Raw genomic sequence first — 22,417 nt, 5'->3', positions numbered from 1 at the left:
GCAATGGGGGGGGGGGGGGGGTGGTGTGCATGCGGGTGGGGTGTGTGGGGTTGGGGAGGGGGGTGAGGGTGCTGGGTGGGTGGATGGGTGGGGGGTGTGGGTGGTCGGCTGTTGCCATGGTGTGCGGTCTGTGGCCATACTACCCGATTCCCACGCCCATCTAGTCAGTGAAGCGGGCGTCTATCAGTCTGTCCCGTGCCAGCTGGGCCAGCCGGTAACGGTGGACAGCCACCCGCCTGTGTCTACCCCGTCTGCCCTGACCATTACCCCCATCCCCCTCATCTGGGGAGGACTGCGCCTCTTCCTGCTGCTCCTCCACTCCGCCCTCCTCTGCCTGCGGCACATCGCCCCTCTGTTGGGCTATGTTGTGCAGGACGCATCACACCACAATGATGCGGCCGATCCTATCTGACTGATACTGGAGGGCGCCCCCAGAGAGGTCCAGGCACCTGAAACGCATCTTTAGCACGCCAAAGCACCTCTCTATCACTCCCCTTGTCGCTACATGGGCATCATTGTAGCGGTTCTCCGCCTCATTGCGTGGCCTCCGTATAGGCGTCATCAGCCACGATCGCAATGGGTAGCCCCTGTCGCCCAGCAACCAGACCCTCAGCCAGGGATGGCGTCCCTCGTACATGCCGGGGATGGATGACCGCGACAACACGAATGAGTCGTGTACACTGCCTGGGTGACGGGCGCAGGCATGCAGGATCATCATGCGGTGGTCGCAGACCACCTGTACGTTCATCGAATAGGTCCCCTTCCTATTAGTGAACACGGCTCTGTTATCTGCAGGTGGCCGCACGGCGACGTGCATCCCATCGATCGCGCCCTGGACCATGGGGAACCCGGCCACGGCAGAGAAGCCCACGGCCCGGGCATCTTGGCTGGCCCGGTCCACGGGGAAGCGGATGTAGCGGTGCGCCATGGCATATAGGGCATCTGTCACTGCCCGGATGCACCGGTGCACCGATGTCTGCGATATGCCGGACAGGTCCCCACTCGGTGCCTGGAATGACCCCGTTGCATAAACGTTCAGGGCCACCCTAACCTTGACGGACACGGGGAGAGGGAGTCCCCCGCCAGTGCCACGCGGTGACAGGTGTGCCAGCAGGTGGCAGATGTGTGCCACGGTTTCCCGGCTCATCCGGAGTCTCCTCCTGCATTCCCAGTCCGTGAGGTCCTGGTATGACTGCCTGGGCCGGTACACACGGGGCGCCCTCGGGTGCCTCCGTTGCCGTGGGGCCGCGACGTCCTCCTTCCCCTCCTCGTCCTGTTGGTCAGGTGTCCCTCCAGCCTGGGCGGCTGCCGCCTCCCCCTCTGCAGCAGCCTGCGCCGCTTCTCTGGCACGCTCCTCCTCCTCCTCCTCCTCCTCCTCCTCATCCAGGGCAACATAGACATGAGCGGCTGCCGCCACGGCGGCCAACATCGCTGGATGATCTGAAAACATGATGGCCTGGTGGGGGGAGGGGAACGACGACATGTCATCATTGCCCATATCCCCTCCTCCCCCCAGCCAGGTGGCATGGACCGCATGGGTCCAACTGTTGGAGGCTGGCACCTGGCCAGGTGGACCAACTCACTTGCCCTCCCATCCCCCTGCCCAGCAGGGACCCCCCCCCCCAACCTCCACCCCGGCACGGACACCCCCCCCAACCTCCACCCCGGCACGGACCCCCCCACCCCCAACCTCCACCCCGGCACGGACACCCCCATCCCCTTCCCCGGCACGGACCCCCCCCCAACCTCCACCCCGGCACGGACACCCCCATCCCCCTCCCCGGCATTGACCCCCCCCCCCAACCTCCACACCGGCATGGACCCCCCCCCCCCGACACGGACCCCCCCCCCCCCCCAACCTCCACTCCGGCACGGACACCCCCATCCCCCTCCCCGGCACGGACCCCACCCAACCTCCACCCCGGCACGGACACCCCCATCCCCCTCCCCGGCACGGACCCCCCCCCCAACCTCCACCCCGGCACGGACACCCCCATCCCCCTCCCCGGCACGGACCCCCCCCCCAACCTCCACCCCGGCACGGACCCCCCCCCCATCCCCCTCCCCGACACGCACCCCCCCCCCAACCTCCACCCCGGCACGGACACCCCCTTCCCCCTCCCCGGCACGGACCCCCCCCCAACCTCCACCCCGGCACGGACACCCCCATCCCCCTCCCCGGCACGGACCCCACCCCCAACCTCCACCCCGGCACGGACACCCCCATCCCCCTTCCCGGCACGGACCCCCCCCCAACCTCCACCCCGGCACGGACACCCCCATCCCCCTCCCCGGCACGGACCCCCCCCCCAACCTCCACCCCGGCACGGACACCCCCATCCTCCTCCCCGGCACGGACCCCCGCCCAACCTCCACCCCAGCACGGACACCCCCATTCCCCTCCCCGGCACAGACCCCCCCCCACCTCCACCCCGGCACGGACACCCCCATCCCCCTCCCCGGCACGGACCCCCCCCAACCTCCACCCCGGCACGGACCCCCCCATCCCCCTCCCCGGCACGGACCCCCCCCCCAACCTCCACCCCGGCACGGACACCCCCATCCCCCTCCCCGGCACGGACCCCCTCCCGGCACTCCCCTGGAGCCCAGCCTACTCTAACCACCCCCCCCCCCCCCCGCCGCACACACACACACACAACCCGAGACACACCTCTCCTCACGCATTCAGACTGCGGCCACGCCATCGCCTGCCCAGAGCCAACCCCCCAGGCCGTCACTCACCTCCACGCTGGTCGGCGTGAACCTGGAGCACAGGGTCACGCCGATGAAAAGGAGGTTTAATTTACGTCGACGTGAACGGTCATCACGTCGACGGGACTTTGGCCCATCCGGAAGGGAGAATATCGGCAGGCCGAAAATCGACTGCCTTGCGCAGACCCGTGACATTCTCCGCGGCAGCGGCGCCATTAACGCCCCGCCGACTTTTCTCCCTTCGGAGACTTCGGCAACCAGCGGGGGCGGGATTCACGGCAGCCAACGGCCATTCTCCGACCCTCTGGGGGGTCGGAGAATGACGCCCATGCTGTTAGGTAATTTGGACATTCTGAATTCTCCCTCATGTACCCGAACAGGCACCGGAGTGTGGTGACTGGGGGATTTTTGCAGTAACTTCATTGCAGTGTTAATGTAAGCCTACTTGTGACAATAATAAAGATTATTATATGCCTTTTTAACCACCTTACCTACCTACACACCAAGATCAGTCTGATCCTCTGTATTTCCTAGGATCCTACCATTCATTGTATATTCTCTTGCCTTGTTAGTCTTCCCAAATGCATTACCTCACACTTTTCAGAGTTAAATTCCATTTGCCTCTGTTCTGCCCATCTAACCAGCCCATCTAATAATAATAATAGTAATCGCTTATTGTCACAAGTAGGCTTCAATGAAGTTACTGTGAAAAGCCGCTTCTATAATCGTCGATAATCATCTATAATCGTCCTGAAATCTAAGGCTTTCCTCCTCACTATTTACCACACCACCAATTTTTGTGTCATCTCCAAACTTACTGATCATACCTCTTACATTCACATCCAGATCATTAATGTATACTACAAACAGCAAGGAACCCAGCACTGATCCCTGCAGAATACCACTGGACACAAGCTTCCAGTCACAAAAACAACCTTTGGGCATCACCTCCTGCCTCCTGCTACTTAGCCAATTTTGGATCCAATTTCCTAAATTGTCCTGGATCCCATGGGCTCTTACCTTCTTGACCAGTCTCCCATGCGAGATCTTGTCAAAAGCCTTACTGAAGTTCATATAGACTCCATCAACTGCACTACCCTCATCTACACATCTAGGCTCCTCTTCAAAGAATTCAGTCAAATTTGTTAGGAAATTCCTGATCTGATCATTTGACCGGCTGAAGATGTATGCCAAAGTTTTCAAAAAATTTCTCTCGACTTCTGTAGTTGTTTTCAGTCAGCTCCCAGCTATTAAACAAATTTAACCTTTTCTCTCTGGCCCCACAAAAGGGCATGGTTGACCTTTTCTTCTTCGCTATTGCCTTTTAGAAAGCTGATGAATGTCAGTTTGCACTTTTGCTTAAACTTCTCAAATGCCTCCATAACATCATCAGCCTTCCAATGTGATTATTGCTGAGGCGACCATTTCATTTTTGCATGTTTCACTAGTTTCTCTCTTGCTCTGTCTGGCACTATTTCAGGCTGATTTTTCAGTCTAAGCTTTACGTTGGTTTAAAATGTTAATGTTTTTACTCAGACAGCTCACTGCCACCATGTTATGTTTCCTCCTTCAGAGAATTCAGAAGAGTCACATTTTTGAACTCAAAATGTTGGACCTTCAATTAATGTATTTCTTACAGTTCTCAGTGTGGCTGAAATAAACTGATACATTGCTATTGGGTACATGACTGCGGTGCAGTGTTGCACCCTGGGCTATATGTTTACATGACAATTAGTTCCTAACTCTTTAAGAATAATATAACAATATAGCAATGCTTATTTATGGAGAGGTGAACGATGCTTTTAGATCCATTTATTAAACCTGGGACGCCGCGTTCTCATGTGAATGACATTTCAAGTTTGCAAAGCAGGGTAAGGCCCGGCCATGAGCAGTCAATTAGCCTGGTGCGATGTGCATCCTTGCTCGGTGAAAAAGCCCAACACCGGTCTTCGCCTCCAGGCCGGGGGATATTAATGACAACTGCCGTCTCCCACCAACTCCACTCAACAGATCCCCAGCTAATAGCACGACATTAAACAAAACAATATATTGCTTTAATTAGTGTTACTGTTATTGGAAAATGAGAATGGTTTCACTCTTGTCCCCCCCATGTGGCAAGATCTCAGTAACTTCTCTGTCAATCTTATGCTGCACTGTTCCTACATAACCATTTGGCTATTGAGACCGCGAGTCTGCGAGTGGGAAACATCCTGTGACAGATATTAAAGCTGCTGTTCGTTTTTACTGGCAGTAAGATTTTTAATGTTACTTTAATAAAATGTCACAAAAACTATTAACCCTGTTTGGGACCGACTGTGCAAAACTATGCAGCCAAATTAAAACAAGAAAATTCGATTTAAAAAAGAAACAGGGTTAGTGGAATTAAAAGAGACTGGATTCATTTGGGCTTAGAATAAGTTTTTTTTTTCTATTGTCTTCCATCTCTGTCTCCTCGTCCAGTAGAAAATGCAATTAAATCAGTTCAACACATATTCTGACATCGGATGAGTGTTCTCAGCTTCGAGGATGAAAAGAGTTCTCTATAACTAGAATAATAATTTAAAAATTATCAACGAGCAATAACGATATCCCTTTTTATGATAAGGTGACCTCCTCTAAAAATGAACCCGTCCAGCGTTGTCTTGCCCTCATACTGTTCATTTCTTGTGATGAACAGAATGACCATTATTGATCGTTGCTCACCATGGCATCACCATGAGTGGACAGAAATCTGTAATTATATAATATTTGTATAGACTGTACAAGCAACAGGACAAAAATCAAGAATGACAGCTCTGCAATTACCCTGTGTTTCTTGGTTCTGCTACATGGTTAGAAACCAATCTATAAACCAATTAACAAAAACATGAGCTACTATATATTGCACGTTGATGTATTAATCTAATACACTTGATCTCTTTCGCATATGCATTTATTTGCAAGCTGACCTCTTTGCTCACTGTGTGTTTAATTATCTATCACCCCTACAAACAGACGCACACACTTTAACACTGTCTATATTTGATGTGTTTCTGACATTATTTCTTACATTTTTATATCTTTCACTCAATCTCCTGTCTGGTATCTCATTATTTCTGACACTGTTTTTCTGCCTTTCACGTATTGTTGCTTGGTGTCTAGTTCTCTTCCTGTATCTCTTTTTCTCACCCATACACATCTTTTTGTCTCTCTTTATCCCACTGTCACACATCTTTATTTCTCCATGTCTTTCCATGACTATTGTCTTGAATTTTGCATCCTCGCCTCATTCGCTATTATTCATCCCTTTTCGCCTCGTGTTACAGTTCTTAGCTAACGATGTGAATTATTAAACACCAAAATAACGGTGACATTTAACTTCCAGAGTGAATTCTGTCGCAGTATAGCGTGATAACAATTCATGCCTAATGCAACTTCTAGATCGGGGGCGGATAACTGCATGTAGTTAAGGCTTATCACAATCAAATTATTTGGGCCAACGTTTTGGGGTGTTTGAACAGCTATTTGTGAAAATAGATGAATTAAATGGCTGTCTCTCACAGAAGCGTGCTGATGTAAAGTATGTAGTTACACAACTCCATCTTTTCAAACTGAGTGATGTCTATGTACAATTGTGTTGCCATTCACTTTGGTCCCATTTATTTTCTCCACACAAAGAATTGTTTCGTGCAATTCCAAGCGCTCGATAAATCTGTCCTATTTTAGTTGTCAATATTCTGGAGAGCTGAATATGGATTTCACAGCAACTGAATACATGGTTCCTCATGGTTTGTGCTTTGCAGGCTGTTTACACAGGACTGATAGCATGCTAGTTTCGTTTAGATTTAAGTTTAGTTTATTGTGCAAGGGAGGGGGTGGTGGTGTTGGGGTAGTCACGTGACGGTGACAGGTCCTGCCTATTGAGAGCAGACCACCCACCTCGAGGATCGCGCTGCTTAATAGAAACAGGCATGTAATTGTGAGACCTTCCAGCACACAGCAGAATGACTGCAACCTAGCAGGATTATTACACTCCTTGTTCCTTTAAAATCACTTTTTAAACCTTGTGAAAAATAACATCGTACACTCCCCGAAAATATAAAACAAAGCAAGACCAGTACGGTCACACAGGGGAGCCTCGAGGAAGATGGTAAGTAAAATTACCTTTGATGAAAAAAAAGAGACTGCAATGCTCTTGGGGTAAACTCTTGGCAAATAGCATGGGCTTGTTGTGTTACTGATATAGTTAATTCAGCCACTGTTGCTACAGCTAATAGTGGGATTATTATGGTTGGGTGGTATAAGAGCATTGATATGTATCTGAGGTGATTTTGTTTTCTGATTGTATTCGGAATACTCACAGTTAGACTTGGTTGCTGAACAGACGGGGTCATTGATAGAAACGCTGACAGAGTTGGGGGTCCTGGGGATCCCTGTAACCTATTTTCACGCTCCGAGGGGTCGCCACCAGCTTCCGTTCAGTGCAATTCCTATAGAGATGCACCTCTGGGACAAAAAGAAATCACTGATTACTGCTGTCTCTCAGCAGGAAAAAAAAGACATCTCGATTTTTTTTCCAGTTGTATCTCTGTAAGTGATGTGGTGTGCCATAAGATTGCTGTTTCATTCAGTGGACATTGTATTTTTTCTTTGCTTTACTTCCAACACGTTTAAACATTTTAAAGGTATTTAAAATCAAAATCTAACCTAGTTAGCCCGCCCATAAAAGTAATCGAAAGCGTGGGTGATAAACCGAATAATATATTTTTGATCAAAGGCGACAATACAAAGTGAAACCAGATAATTATATCTAAAGCGTAGCCCTTTACAAAAAAAAATCTTCAACCACGAAAAGGGATGGTGGAGATCGCTGCATGTGAAGAAACGTCTTAATCTTTCTCATTTTCACTTAAATTGTTTCCCCCCATAGACATCAGCAACCCCCACCCCTTTATTTTTTGCTGGTAATAGTCCTATTGAGTGATGTAGGCGTGAGGTGTAAACCGGATTAGTAGAGTCAAAGGGTGAACACAATGAGGCGCAATTGTTTTACTTCCTTTCATTTCTCATGCCTATATATCTAATAAATTTGTTGCTACAGCGGTAGGTCAAAGGATCGTGTCGCCAATCGTGTTCGACAAGACGTGATGCTAGGTTGTCAAATGAATGGCCCCTGAAATGATTAAAATTACTTACTGAAAGCAGATCTTTTTGTGTGTGTTTGTCAGTGTATATGTGCCTGTGTTGTACCCCTAATTCGGTGTCCATGCTTTGGACAGCATGCAATCCACTTCTCTTTCAGCTCGATCAAGGGTAATTAGTTGCATTATTTTGACAGATTTTGTGAGTAGTGCCCCCACCCCATCCCACCCCCCATCGTGTGTGGGAGAAGTGGGGTGGGGTGGCTTGACATGTTGAAACGGGTGACAAGAAAACTGTGTTTGAAGATTAAAACCCATTGAGGGACAATATCTACTTCGGTTGAAAATCCCTGTTAACTGAAAATAGTTCAAAGGAAAAATTGCAAGTAATATTCGCGATCTGATGTTAATTAGTCCTTGTTAATTAGTCCTGACAAAAAGCTACATTGAAAATATGTTGCACTGAGATGAGTCAATGTGATCTGTGATGTCCCATCACTCAAAGTGCTCCAGGTGTAAAACCTAGTGTATGAGAAAATCAAAAGGAAACTAACGAATTATAGATATTGAAGAGAATTATAATTCAAGATCAGTGGTTGAAACAAATAGCTCCAAAGAAACACTTGGTACAAGTTGGAAATGATGCCCAAAGTCCCAATTCATTTGTGTCTATTTGAATTGAAAATGGGATGAATGATCCATGTTAGTCAGTGATAGTCATTTATTTTTTATGCCGTTGGCGCCAGAGCTGCTTAGAAATGGGTGGCCTCTTTAAATCTTAAAGATTCAACATCTTTTATATATGTTGGATTTGGAAGAGTACAATGGGAGCTGTGTTGTCTAAATGTGCCACAGTCCATACCTGATGGCATTGCCTGTTTAGCGGGAATTAATAATGCAATAGTTCAAAATCGAAAGACTGGTGACAGCATGGACGGAGGGAAAAGTAGCCCTGGCACAGTATAGGGATGGGTGGGCAGACTGAAAAAAGAAGCAGCAAATATCAGCCACATTTCACAATATGCACGGAATTACACAAATACACATGATTGGATAGACTACTAAAACTTGTAACACCGATTCATAACACTTCAAAAGATATATCCGTATTGCACATTTAAATACTAAAACTTGCTGGCTCCCTCCAAATGAGACAATGGTGCTCAAAAAAGCATTATTCAGCAGTTCGTGATATTGGATTGTATGTATGTCTCCACCTAACCATCATGATAAATGAAAAATAACAGAGTAAAGTTAAAAATCCACATAACGTAAAACATGGGTATCCAGTTAATGTACGAATGGATGGTTGATTAAAAGCACAGAAATCCTGTTAATAAGTGCCATTACAGAAGAGATGGACCAAAGGCAGGAGAGGCACACTAGCTTGCTAGTTGTACTCTGCAAAACCCAACTGACAAATAAAATTGATTCAATCCATTTGAGAAAAAAAAAACAATTCTGACCACTATGAGGAGACCTTTAGTGATTTGTTGAAGTTAACCCAACCGGGCGTCGAGCGCCGTTTACATGAGCAAGGCATGCATATTAAAGACAACAATGCTTCCAAATGTAAATAAGGCTAGATTGATTACGAACAACATTATCGCCTCGGAATGGAACACTCGCATGCATTAGCAATGAGGCAAATTGAGGGCATCCATAGCTGACCACCCAAGTTGTGAGTTTGTGCTCACACTTCTTCCTTTCTCTCCAGCCATACAGAAGCAAGTCAATTATATGCCAAATGTACTCCATCCAATCGCTTTGCCTTTAAAGCAGTTCACTCTGGACCACAAGATTAAAATGATTTTTAAACGTTTTCCTATTTAAGTAGAATAACCATTTATAATAAGTTGGAGGAAAAACTGCCATTGCAGCTGGCACATTTTGTCAAAAACGGGACTCTGAACACGTTTGTTTTACTACAAACCAAATGTTTCACATATCGCAGATTTGCACACCTTAAGTAGGTGCGTGACAATGTTATCCGCAGTTACTGATTAACAACGCCTCCTTTCAGACAGTTTTGTAATGTTAAAATAGCAAATACATTTTTCATGCAGGCCAGTATCATTATCTCAGATCCAATCAATAAGAATTAATCGTGTGAAGCTTTAAATCTACAGAAGTTTAATGATACAACCGCGCAAAAAATACCCTTTCTTGAGAGTTCCGATATGGAAGATATATTTTGTGCATAGATCAAAATCTACGTGCAAACATGTCATCCATTAACAGAGTGATGTTCCTTTAACATTTCGTGGTCAATAAATGTGAAAAATGATCAATTAAGATGCATTGATTCTTACCCAGATTATATTTGTTTCATGAAATTAAATATTCTTTTCTCACGTTTCATCTGTGATGACTATATTTAAAGATGTTTATTACAAACGGAATACAAAGACCTAAGACACACACATACAGTTATTTAGAGAACCGAGAATGCATTTTGAACAGGAACAGTTGTCCTGGTAATACATGCTAATTCAGAATTTGGATTGCATTTCGACCAATTCATCAATCTTCCAAGTGGTTCATTGCAGTACCTATTGGGGTCTCTAAGGGGCGTAGCAGAAAATGTGTTTTGGAGGAGAAGTACCACCATAAAAATGCATTCATTAGAAAAGTGTGGTTAACGATATCGTATTGCATTGCAATTAACATATTGAGCAGATGTGTGAGTATATTTGCATGTCATATATTCATAAGTGGGACCACATTTGCTTTTCACTGTCCTAATACCAACAGAAATCCTGCTCCATGAAGATATTATGTTGACCACATATCTGTAGTGTTCATGTAAGTACAGTCGAACTAAACTGAAACAGACAATGATGAAATAATAACTCACGCGGATGTAAACAGCTCGTGTGTATATTGAATAAATTATATCAGTAAAAAGTGATAGGTAATGTTTAGCTATTTATAGTAGTGGCCAACGTGCTTTCCATTTACTCAATAATGACATCTAATTGTGCTAAGAATCAAGATGTTTGCTTTAAAATAAAAATGTGAAAAACATTCGTCCTATAAAGGAATCGATTTATTTTCAATATTGGAATAAACATTGCTCTAGTATGCAAAGTATGGTCAATTATAGTTAATTGGCACTTCCTATTTCTGAATTTATAGATCGCGACTTTTGTGGTTATGTTAAACCTCTGCTTTGGTATTTATGTAATATGACCTTACTTCCGTTTGATCTTATATGAAAAGGTTAGAAACGCTGAATAAACAATTCCGTATGTCCACCCAGTTCATCGTCTGCCTTACCCACATGCTCATATTTCAGCTCCTACATTCCATGTGATTTCTGGCCCCTGTGATTTTTGAACTGTTATTCTAATTTAATCTTGAATTATGTTATAACATACTTTAGTGTCATGTTACAGCATTGCGCTCGATAAAATAATACATCTCAAACGAGCCCAGCTTAAGGCCTTGAAATACTATCTAATGGTGACATTGAATGAAAGGAGGACTGAAAAAAAAAGTTCCTCAAGTTCGAACTTCCACCAGGAAAACGTTACAGTTTTCCGCGAATGGGATAGATCTCGTTAGGAATCCCGGCTTGTTTCAAATTCTTTGAGCACCATCGCATACATGAAGGTGAAATGCAATTAAGCGGGTTTTTTCTTCCCCGGCCACCTCCTTTCCTTCCAGAAATTAACAGAAGTGAGAAGTCTGTTAATTAGCCATGCAAATCACATTGATCCTGATGGAGTTTGACAGGACCACTGAGGTTTTTGTTTTCTTCCTGTGCTCCTACAGTAATTCAGCCATTCCCACATTGTTGCAGCGCGTCGCCCTGGGTACGCCGGTCACATGACCTCCAGTGAAACTCCCCTATTTCAATGAATAAAATGAAAATGTGTGTGTGTGTGTGGTTTGTACGGGGGCGGCCGGGAGGGATGTGGGAGATTTTTATAATAAAAATTAAAGATAACCTTATTTGCATCCGAAATCCCCCGTGACTTAGAAAGAAATAAGGTTTAATCGTTCGGCCAGGGATTTTTTTTTGCCCCGTCGGATAACTTTCCCATATTACTCTGGGAGATTTTTCAACAAAAAAAAGTTTATTTTGTTTTTCATTTAGTGTGGGTTGGGAAAGAGCAGCTATTACGGTTTCGAGTGAATGCAAAAATCTGACACTTCCCACTGCACGGTCCATCATTATTTGTCATTATTTGTGCAAGCTGGCGATTCAACCGAGACCTCCCAGCATTTGTTACAACTTGAGGCCAAGATACCGCTAAAGGATTTTCTTTAAACACGAGCAAGTGCCTCCAAAAGTTCAATCTCCTCGCGAGAATCGGCCGCTGTGTAATCGACAGAAACCCCGATGCGCCGCTCAAGAAAGAAAAATAATCCTAGGATCGTATCTTTACATATCAACTCTTGCTTTAAACCAAATGCGTGCAAAAGAAGAGAGGGAGACGGGAGTGAAGAGCTATGATTTCTTTCAGGCGAACCGCGGCTCCCCTGAAGTGGGCACAGATGCATTCACCGCCTGGGTGGTCTCTACTTTGGTGAGCTGTTGCTAAGCAGCTAATAATAGTCGTGTTTGCTGAGTAATTTCTGCCTTCCTCAGCCAATCAGAGCCAAGCAATACAAGCCTTCTCCCAGCCATCTGACGGCCCTGGAGGCGGGTTTTTGCTTTCCTTCCCCCCTAAATGGAGAGAGAGGCTTTTTTTCTATTGAATCAAGGCTCACAGAGTTCCAGGGCCTGGTGCATAGAATGGTTCAAGCGAGTGGTCGGTGCGGGTAAACTTTCAAGTCTCTGGAAGAAGGTGAACGTTTTCAAGCTCCCCTCTCCGGTCTCTTTTAAAGCGCACAGTTCCCGTGAATGTAGAAGATCGCCAGGATCCCCCAGATCGCGAAATGTGGGAATGGAAGGCGCAAACTTTGACTCGCCATCGCTACGAGGAGTATGAAGTTTGCCAGACAGCGTCTACTTTGCTGAGGATTAAAGTGGCCGTTTGGTGGAAGCTAAGACGGTGTGTGATTATACTAGCCCAGTCGCATCCACAACATGGCCTCGGCTGTTAACACTGCGGAGCGCCGAAGGACAGAGGAGGACCATGTTCAGCAAAACAGGAGGAGGAGAAGGAGAAACCTGCGGCATCCGACAGCGGTTTTAGATTATCTGGAACGGCCGAGCTATTGCGATGCTGCCTTTGCGCTGGATCAGATCTCAAAGGTGCATTTCCAGTTTGTAAAAAAAAACTTTTTTTCTTTTTTTTGCACACCGGGGGCCCTTTTGTGTTTTCTATTATTATCCGAAAGCGAGATAGTGGGAGCTGAATGCCGCCGGATCATTGCTTTTTACCCATGTTATCAACGAATCGTTTAAAAATAGTTAAATTTTTAGCAAGGGTAAACAAAGCTCAGCTCTCCGAGCGGTGTTTGCAGAGTGCTGCAGTACAAGTAGCACGGAACATCGACACACTTGGATATGTGTGTGTGTGGGATTTCATGTCTCTTAACACGCCATTTTTCCATATAAATACTTTAAAGCGAAGAGAGGATCCCGAATTATCTTTTGTTTTAAAAAGCACAAGCGGCAGTAAAGATCCCGGCTGCGTGTTTAAGTTTTAAAGTAAACAAGAAGCGAAGCATTCTTTAAGCGATGGTATCTGTTGAGTGTAGGGTTCTAAGCTGAAATCCATGTGGCTGCCCTCTTCCGTTCGCAAATATTGTCGTAACTCTCAGATGGCTGCTTCACTTCCTAATTCAGATCACAGCGTCCTGATACTGCTATGGAAATGAATTACTCCAGCTTATGATGTTACAGCAGAGCAACCACGTGGATGTACTATTTGCTACCATGTATCCCATTAGATGTTGACCCTATACATGTGGTTGTTATATGGGGAACACGTTAGTTGGGGAAATTTAACATGTTGATGCTTTTTGGTGCTTAACCATTTTGCAAACAGAAACATAAACGCATTTGTTATGTCATCTTCATTCATTTGCTAATAAATGTAGATTTCAAACCACGAGTATTTAATCTGTTTGCAACGCCTGCGCTGCACTCCCCGGAGTATCCTGTCACCACTGTCGGTAGATTGCAATGGATACTCCCCCCTGGGATGAAGTGACAGTCGCTGTAGTGACTGGCCGTCATCTTTAGTAACATAATACCTTTACGTCAATGTGTTTTGAACATGAAAGAGTCGCCGAATGGTGCTAGTTTGGGTAACCACATTGCGATATGAGAGGCTATTTATTTTCCAAGTGAAACGCTTGGTGTAGCACTGGAAATGGTCTATCGGAAGGGGTGCTGCTGTCTCTTTAAGGGCGCGCGCGCGATTGTCCGCTGAGCTCTCTGTTTCTTAAGGTGTCTCTTCTGGTCTTTATTTTTTAGGGAAAGGCTACTGGAAGGAAAGCACCGCTGTGGCTTCGAGCAAAGTTTCAAAGACTGCTGTTTAAACTGGGCTGTTACATTCAAAGGAACTGTGGAAAGTTCTTCGTTGTGGGCCTGCTGATATTTGGGGCTTTTGCTGTGGGATTAAGGGCTGCTAATCTAGAAACCGATGTCGAGGAGCTGTGGGTAGAAGGTAAGAGAAAACCTTTCTCGCCATATTCATTCTGCGGAATCTGGCTTTAAAACAAATAATAAGTGTGCTATTAGCAAGGCGGGAGGGGAGAGTGTGTGTGTGGGGTGGGGGGGATTGCAGAAACATCGTCCCAGAATTGGATTGTTTATTGTATAGCTGTTTGGCCAAGAGCCAAGGAGAAGTTGGAAAAGAATTTGCTGTAATCCATAAAGATGAATTTCTACATTTGTGTAAACCTGGCTGGGGTCTGGTGTTAGGGGCGATGATGGTGATTTGTGGCATGTTGTTTAGGGGAGGCAGAGGAGGTATTGAGTTTTGTTCTTAAAAGTGGAGCTTGTCAAAGCCGCCATTTTGTGAGAGCCCCCAGCAGCAGAATGTGATCAGTGCAGCTCTCTGTGCGCCAGTGTGTGTGTGTGGTCCTGTTTTGGACAGCTTTCAACTTTCAAAAAAAACATTTGTCTCACGAAAAAAGTGAAGTCGTACAGACTGGAACGCATGTTTGCAAAGTAGATTAATGTAACCTAGCGGGTGGTGACGTATGTTTAATATAATTGGAGTTAGTATTTCATTTTTTAAAAAAAGTTTTCTATAAGTTGTGTTTCTGTTCTGTGGGAGGAAACTTAAGTGCAATTAAGAAAGATTTTGTGAGCTTTGATCTACATTCTACTGGTCAAAAACAATGGGGCAAAAATGGTGAATTGTTAATTGATGCATGAGTAGTTCTCCATCTGAAATGCTTTTGGTGAGCTTTTAGCACTGCAAATGAACAGTTTTTATTGTTTGGGAGTGAGAAGTGAAAACATTGTTTTTGTCTCAAATGTTTCTACTTTTTTTCATAATTAAAAGTAGACTGTGAAGCGTATGTTTACTATGTTGTGCAGGAGAAACGATTTTTCAAGATGTTAGTGCAATATTGTGTAATCAAACAAAAACGTTCATTTGTGAAATATTTTTGTTTCTTATTTATATTGATAAAGTCTCTTAAAAGTTAATAAATACTTAACTTACGATTTAACAAAGTTTCAGCATATGCTATTTTATGCGTAACTCTACGTTCTTTTTATTTTCATTTGGTCTACAGTTTTTATTGCTACCTGTAGCTGATTTTTTTTTAAAAAAAGAATAATTTTTGTCTTCTCATTCGCTTCACATATTGCCTTTGTCCCTCTGTCTTTCCTCCTCCTCCCCAAATGGCTGACAGCAGCAGGAATCTTGTGTAGCTGTGTGTGTTCTCAGTTGAGTGTGTAACGCTTTGGTCACGATCATGGGCTCTGCACAAATAAGCCAAATGAGCAGCAGTTGCATATTTCTGTGGTGAAATGTATAAACAGAAGGGAGTGCAGAGTGAGGGATTGAGAGAGAAGTTGAGGGAGGGGGTGCGGAATTCTGTATCGGGGGACTAGTTTTCTTGGTTTGTAAAAATTGACAACATAAATGATGATGGGTGGGCAAACATCACTAACAACAATTTTACGACCTTTATGTTCAGCCCATCAATTTTCAATCAAAGAAAGTTTGAAGCATTTTACTGTAAATTTAATTTGACTTATTGCAGAAAATTATTGTTTTCATACTTCACATCACTGGGTATTGATTAAATACAGTAATTATACCGTGCTGATGACAGTGTGCTGAGTTCCAATTTTTTTAAATGTGTTTCAAATTGATGTGAGGATACAAAGCCATTTTAGTCAACTTATTGTTTTGATCATTTATCATAAGGACACGTAGCTATTTATATAGTTACTTACTGGATTCTCATTAGTCATTGCAGTAGGATGTGTGTGCATCTTTGCATATTGAGAAATGTGTACCATATGAATGAGGATGAATGAAGACAATGTTTACTACATCTAGTCTTCAAAAGATTCTGATTTCTGAAGGACTATGCTCGCTGAATACAAAAGGATTCTGTAAATTTGCCATTTTCTCCCAACAACTCATTAAAGTTATAATATGGTTACTCCAGAAGTTAATAAATTGTGCTTTATAACACACCATTGTGTCTTTCTACATGGATTTAAATGTTCTTCAAATTTATAGCCAAAATATTTAAATTATTTATAATGTACTTTTGGAACAGTGTTACAAGATCCATAATAAATTATCGTAATTTACTCAGTTAGCCATTTGTGCTTCCATTGTTACTTATCACTTTATGTGAGTTCTATTTATTGCTCCACAGTTTATTTCACCAGCAGGCACACTTGAGTAATATGGGATGGTTACCAGCCAACTGTTCTCTTCTTGTGGCCATGATTGGCTGGTGCTCCTAGGAGAAACTTGAATGTAGAAGTGATTTGTTATTAAAATTGATATGATTATAGGCTTCCTGATATTTTTTTAAAAATCCATTTTCTCTTGCCTTCCTATCAGTCAATTGAGAATAATTGGGCACACTAGATCATCGCTAAATTTATATACAGTGTCTGGTACTGTTAGCATCTTTCAGGACAAACTACAGCTTATTCAGGTCATGTATTCAGTTGAAGTAGTTGATGCCAACTGCCTTGTTAATAAACAAAAGGACCTAAAATATTGTTCAGTGTTTGGCTAAACAACAATGTTCAAAGCCTTCTAGAAAAAGGACCTCACTGTTCAGATCAAATGTATTTCCTGTACAATGCCATTGGACACTAAGCCGTGCCATATCCTTTGGCATTGAACCGGAAGCATTCAGTGCAAATTAAAATAATCATAATTGATTACAAATATAACTGTTCCTAAAACAAAATTTCAAACTGGGGTCTTTGCACCTTGTAGAGTCACTGTAATCAACAGTTTTTGAAGCACTGTTTGATGACCACTATTCTGAATGAATGAAATAACAAAATGATCTAATTAGTTGAATACTCACTATTTATGAAAAGCTTAAAATTTACAATAAGTTAAATGTGTCTATGATTACAATTATAATGTGCAAAACACCTGGGAGAAGGTTAAGAACAAAATAAAGGGTGAAATGGGGGGAGGATGGGGGGCACTTCACCCATCAAGGCCAATGCTTCCACAGACCACATATCTATTTGTATTTTAAGTGTTTTCCTCTCCAGCCCATTTGGATTTCTTCTTCTCCCAATGTCCAAAAGCATTTAAGTATTCACACCCAGTACAAACAAGGGGCAGGATTCTCTGATCCTGAGGCTAAGTGTTGACGCCGTCGCGTTTCTGGATGGCGTCAACATGCCCTCAGGAGCAGCGATTCTGACCCCTACAGGGGGCCAGCATGGCACTGGAGCAACCCACGCCGCTCCAGCTGCCGATGCCGGCGTCAGATGGGCGCTGCGGGTCTGCGCATGCGCAGTGGGACAGGCGCTAGGGCGCGCATGCACAGTGGCTTCCTTCTCCGCGCCGGCCGTGCGCAACAAATGGGCGCCGCGGGTCTGCGCATGCGAGCTGCGACCAGCGCGAATGCGCGCATGCGCACTGTGACCGGCGCGATTGCACGCATGCGCGATGGCTTCCTTCTCCGCGCTGGCCCTGACGCAACATGGCGGTACAGGGGCTGGCGCGGAGCAAAAGAGGCTCCCAACCCGAGAGGCCAGCCCGCCGATCGGTAGGCCCTGATTGCGGGCCAGGCCACAGCAGAAGCCCCCCCCCCCCCCACCCAGGCCGCCCCCAGATCCATGCACGCCGAGGTCCCGCCGGGTAAGACCACACGTGGACGGCGCCGGTGGGACTCGGATTTTTTGCTCGGCCCATCCCGGGCGGAGAATCGGTGTGGGGGGGGGGGGGGGGGGGGGCGCCCGGCGCCCAGCGCCCACATAGAGTGGCCCCCTGACCGGCACCACATTGGTGCCAATGGCGCTGTTTCTCCACTCTCGGAGATTCGCGCCCGTCCCAGCAATTCTCCGGCCCAGCCTGGGCTGAGAGAATCCCGCCCAAGGCCTTTTTACGATTTGGTATCTGAGTTCTCAATTCCTCTTATGCACAAAATTGTGACACCATGATATAAACTATTTGGCTTCCTCTTAAGAAATTTCACTTTTTAAATTTAATGATTATTCTTTACAGAGCTTCCCATTCCATGTGCTAAAATACATAAGAACATAGCACTGGAGTAGGCCATTCAGCCCTTTGAACTTGCTGCGCCATTCAATAAGATCATGAATGAGGTGGTTGTGACTCAACTCCACTTTGCCATCTGCCCCCCCCCCCCATAATCCTTGAGTCCTTGTCTATCAAAACTCTGTCTAATGCTGCTGCCTTGAATAAACTCAATGACTCAGCCTCCATTGCTTTCTGGGAAAACAAATTCCACATACTTTGAGAGGAATTTCTCCTCATCTCTATCTTAAAATGGCAGACCTCTTAATCTTAAACTATTCCACCTGTTCTAGTCTCTCGCACAAGTGGAAACATCCTCCTGATATCTATCTTCAGGATCTTGTATGTTTCAATAAGATTACCTTTCGTTCATCTATGGGTATAGGCCCATCCTGCCCAGTCCTTCTTCATACGATACGACCCTCATCCCAGGAATGAATAGAGTGAACGTTCTCTGAATTGCTTCTAACCAAAACCGTACACTGTATTACAGATGCGATCCCACTAATGCCCTGTACAGCTGAAGTAAAACTTTCCCAGTTATATATTCCATTCCCCTTGCAATAAGTGCCAACAATCAATTTGCCTTCCTAATCACTTGCGGTACTTGCATACTAACCTTTTGTGATTCATTTATCAGGACACCCAGATCCCTCTGTACCATTGAGTTCTGCAATCTATCTCCATTAAAATAGTTTGCTGCTTTTCTATCCTCCTACCAAAGTGGACAAGTTCACATTTTTCCATATTGTACTCATCTGCCAAAAGTTTGCCCACTCATTTAAACTGTCTCTATGTCCCTTCACAGACTCTCTTACCTCCTCTTGACAACCTACTTTCCTACTTATCTTGGTGACATTGGCAAATTTAGCTACCATACATTCAGTCCTTTCATCCACATCATTGATGTAGATTGTAAATAATTGGGGCCTTAGAACTGATCCTATCTTTTCCACTTGTCACAGCTTGCCAACCTGAAAGAGACCCATTTTACAAGCAGCTAACCAATTCTTTATCCATGCGAATACATTACCCCAACATCGTGTTTTTGTTGAGTAATCTTTGATGTGGCACCTTATCAAATGGGGAAGCACGGTGGCACAGTGGTTAGCACTGCTGCCTCACAGCGGCAGAGATCTGAGTTCTATCCCGTGTTTACGTGAGTTTCCTTCGGGTACTCCGGTTTCCTCCCACAGTCCAAAGATGTGCAGGTTAGTTGTATGGCTATGTTAAATTGCCCCTAGGTGGTGTTATGGGGGATAGGGTGGGGAATTGGGCCTAGGTAGGGTGCGCTTTCTGACGGCCGGTGCACACTTAATGGACAGAATGGCCTCCTTCTGTACTGTAGGGATTCTATGAAATGCCTTCTGGAAATCCAAGTACACCACATCTACAGGTTCACCTTTGTCCACCTTGCTTGTTACTTCTTCAAAAAAACTCTAGTAAATTAGTTAAGCACGGCTTCCCTTTCAGAAACCCATGATGACTTTGCGCGATCAAATTATAATGGTCAAGGTATCCTGGGTTGATGGATTCTAGCAATTTCTTAAACTGATGTTAGGCTAACTAACCTGTAGTTGCCTGCTTTCTGCCTCCCTTTTTTGAATAACGATGTTCCAGTAGGTATTTTCCAATCCACTGGGAGCCTTACAAAATCTAAGGAATTTTGAAAGGTTCTAACCGATGCATCTATTATCCTTGCAGCAACTTCTTTAAAGGCCCTAGAGTGCATGTCCACCTGTCTAGGGGACTCATCTGCCTTCAGGTCTAAAAGTTTTCCCAGCACCTTTTCTTTAGTGATGGCGATTATTTTAAGTTGACACTTTATTTTCAGATATCTCTGGGAAGTTTTCTAAGTCTTCCACAGTGAAGACAGACACAACATACCTGGTCAAGCCTTTCCCGTCACCTTTGTTTCCAGATCAGTTCTCCAAACTCACTCTCTAGAAGACCAATACAAGTTTTAGTTATTCTTTTCCTAGTTAAATACTTGTAGAAATTCTTATGATCTGCTTTCATATTAGTAGCTTGCTTTCTGTCATTCTTGTTCTTTGCTGGTTCTTAAAAATTGACCAAACATCTGGCCTCTAATCTTTGCAGATTTGTATAGTTTTTTTTTTCAATTTGATACTATCCTTAACTTCCTTATTCAGCAATGAATGATGCATCCTTCTCAAAGGGCTTTTTCTTATGGGATAAATCTTTGCTGAGAGTTATTAAATATCTCCTTAAATGTCTGCCACTGCATCTCTCCAGTCTTGCATTTTAACCTACTTTCACAATTCACTTTTTCTAGATCTGCATTCATACTCTTATAATTACCTTTATTCAGGTTTAAAACATAACACTAGTCTTAGACTCACATTTCTCCCCTTCAAATTGAACATGAAATTCTGAAATTTTATTACCATTTTCATGAGCGGCTCCTTTATTGTGTGGCTATTGACTGATCCTGTCTCATTGTTCATTAGTAAGTCCATAAGGCACTGGCAGAACAAAATAAATCAATCTACCACTACTAAAAATGGAAGTATGGTAATTCAAAATTAAAAGTAGAGTAAAATTGGTAATTTACTCCCAGATTATCCACCTACCATTTATTGTGCAAAATAAACATTATAATTTATAATTATGGCAGTGCAGTCAGTATTAACAAAAGTTGGAATATAATTAATTAAGAATGCAGTCCAACATGACCATTTATCAGTGGGCAAAAAACATTAATATTTCCTATAACATACCTTGAGAAATACTGTTGCAGTAGTATATAAACTAAAGATAACACAATTCTTTGAAAATTCCTTTCTTCGCTGAGATATTTTGTACCAGTGTCGAAAATACTGGATTTGATCTTAATCACTAAAGTTTAGTTTGGAAGTCAAATTAAGTTCTCACAGAGAGTATACATAAGCTGTCCAGGCCATAGTGAACTTGACGGTCATTTACTTTCAGTTCACATTGTGTAGTTTAACTAAACATTTGATCACCTCCGTGTCTACACACTTTTGTATCCTTCAATTTTTCTGCTTCCAACATCAAATGCTTATATGCACAGATGAACTAGGAGGAGGAATAGGCCAGTTGGTCCCTCGGAGCTTGCGCCGCCATTCAATAAGATCATGGCTGACCTGATTGTAACCTCAACTCCACATTCTTGCCTATCCTGAACCGTTCGTCCCTTTACTTAACAAGAATCTATCTACCTCTGTCTTAAAAATATTCAAAGGGCACGATGTTCCATGCAATCTGCTGTGTGTTTCGTGAAGGCGGCCTGCCATTGGCCAACAGCAGGATATTCTGGTGCTGCCGTTGTCAATGAGGTTTCCAGTTGTAGGCACCCCTCACCGACCAGAAGATACTGATGGCATGAATGGCGAGGAAGTTCCAGCCGAACACTCTTCCATTGCTTTTTTTGAGGAAGAGAGTTCCAAAGACTCACGACCCTCTGAGAGAAAAGAAATCTCATGTTTGTCTTAAATGGGCGACCCTACATTTTTGAGCTTTTATTTGTACAGCTTTTATTTTGCTGAGAATTATCTCCCAAGTATCCAACCCCTGATCTCCTTATTAATCAAGAACCTATCTTTCTCTTGTCTTAAAGACACTTGGTGATTTGGCCTCCACAGCCTTCTGCGGCAAAGTGTTCCACAGATTCACCACCCTCTGGCTGAAGAAATTCCTCCTCATTTCTGTTTTAAAGGATCGTCCCTTTAGTCTTAGATTGTGTCCTCTGGTTCTAGTTTTTCCTACAAGTGGAAACATACACTCCACGTCCACTCTATCCAGGCCTCGCAGTATCCTGTAAGTTTCACTAAGACCCCCCCTCAGCCTTCTAAACTCCAACGAGTACAGGCCCAGAGTCCTCAACCGTTCCTCATATGACAAGCTCTTCATTCCAGGGATCATCCTTGTGAACCTCCTCCAAGGCCAGCACATCGTTCCTTAGATACCAAGCCCAAAACTTCTCAC

At 44.4% G+C, this 22,417-nt stretch overlaps 1 protein-coding gene across 4 annotated transcripts in view; it reads left to right on the top strand.

Moving 5' to 3' along the window:
• The first annotated feature begins 6,686 nt into the window (after positions 1-6,686).
• The window catches only part of ptch1 (patched 1), a 97,421-nt gene continuing 81,690 nt past the window's right edge, over positions 6,687-22,417 (top strand). Inside the window, exons 1-2 of one of the 4 annotated variants that reach the window (XM_072516733.1) lie at positions 6,687-6,841; positions 14,209-14,401. In XM_072516733.1, coding sequence (XP_072372834.1) covers positions 6,839-6,841; positions 14,209-14,401 — 196 coding nt within the window. In that variant the 5' untranslated portion in view covers positions 6,687-6,838. Of the gene's footprint in view, positions 6,842-12,003; positions 13,039-13,628; positions 13,651-14,016; positions 14,040-14,208; positions 14,402-22,417 lie in introns of those variants that run through there. The other 3 variants (XM_072516730.1, XM_072516731.1, XM_072516732.1) reach the window with 3 other exon arrangements.

Source organism: Scyliorhinus torazame, chromosome 9 (genome assembly GCF_047496885.1).
Source record: "Scyliorhinus torazame isolate Kashiwa2021f chromosome 9, sScyTor2.1, whole genome shotgun sequence".
In the NCBI taxonomy this organism is placed as follows: domain Eukaryota; kingdom Metazoa; phylum Chordata; class Chondrichthyes; order Carcharhiniformes; family Scyliorhinidae; genus Scyliorhinus; species Scyliorhinus torazame.
Note: the sequence above shows the minus strand (reverse complement) of the source record. Positions and strands in the feature narration are given on the sequence as shown.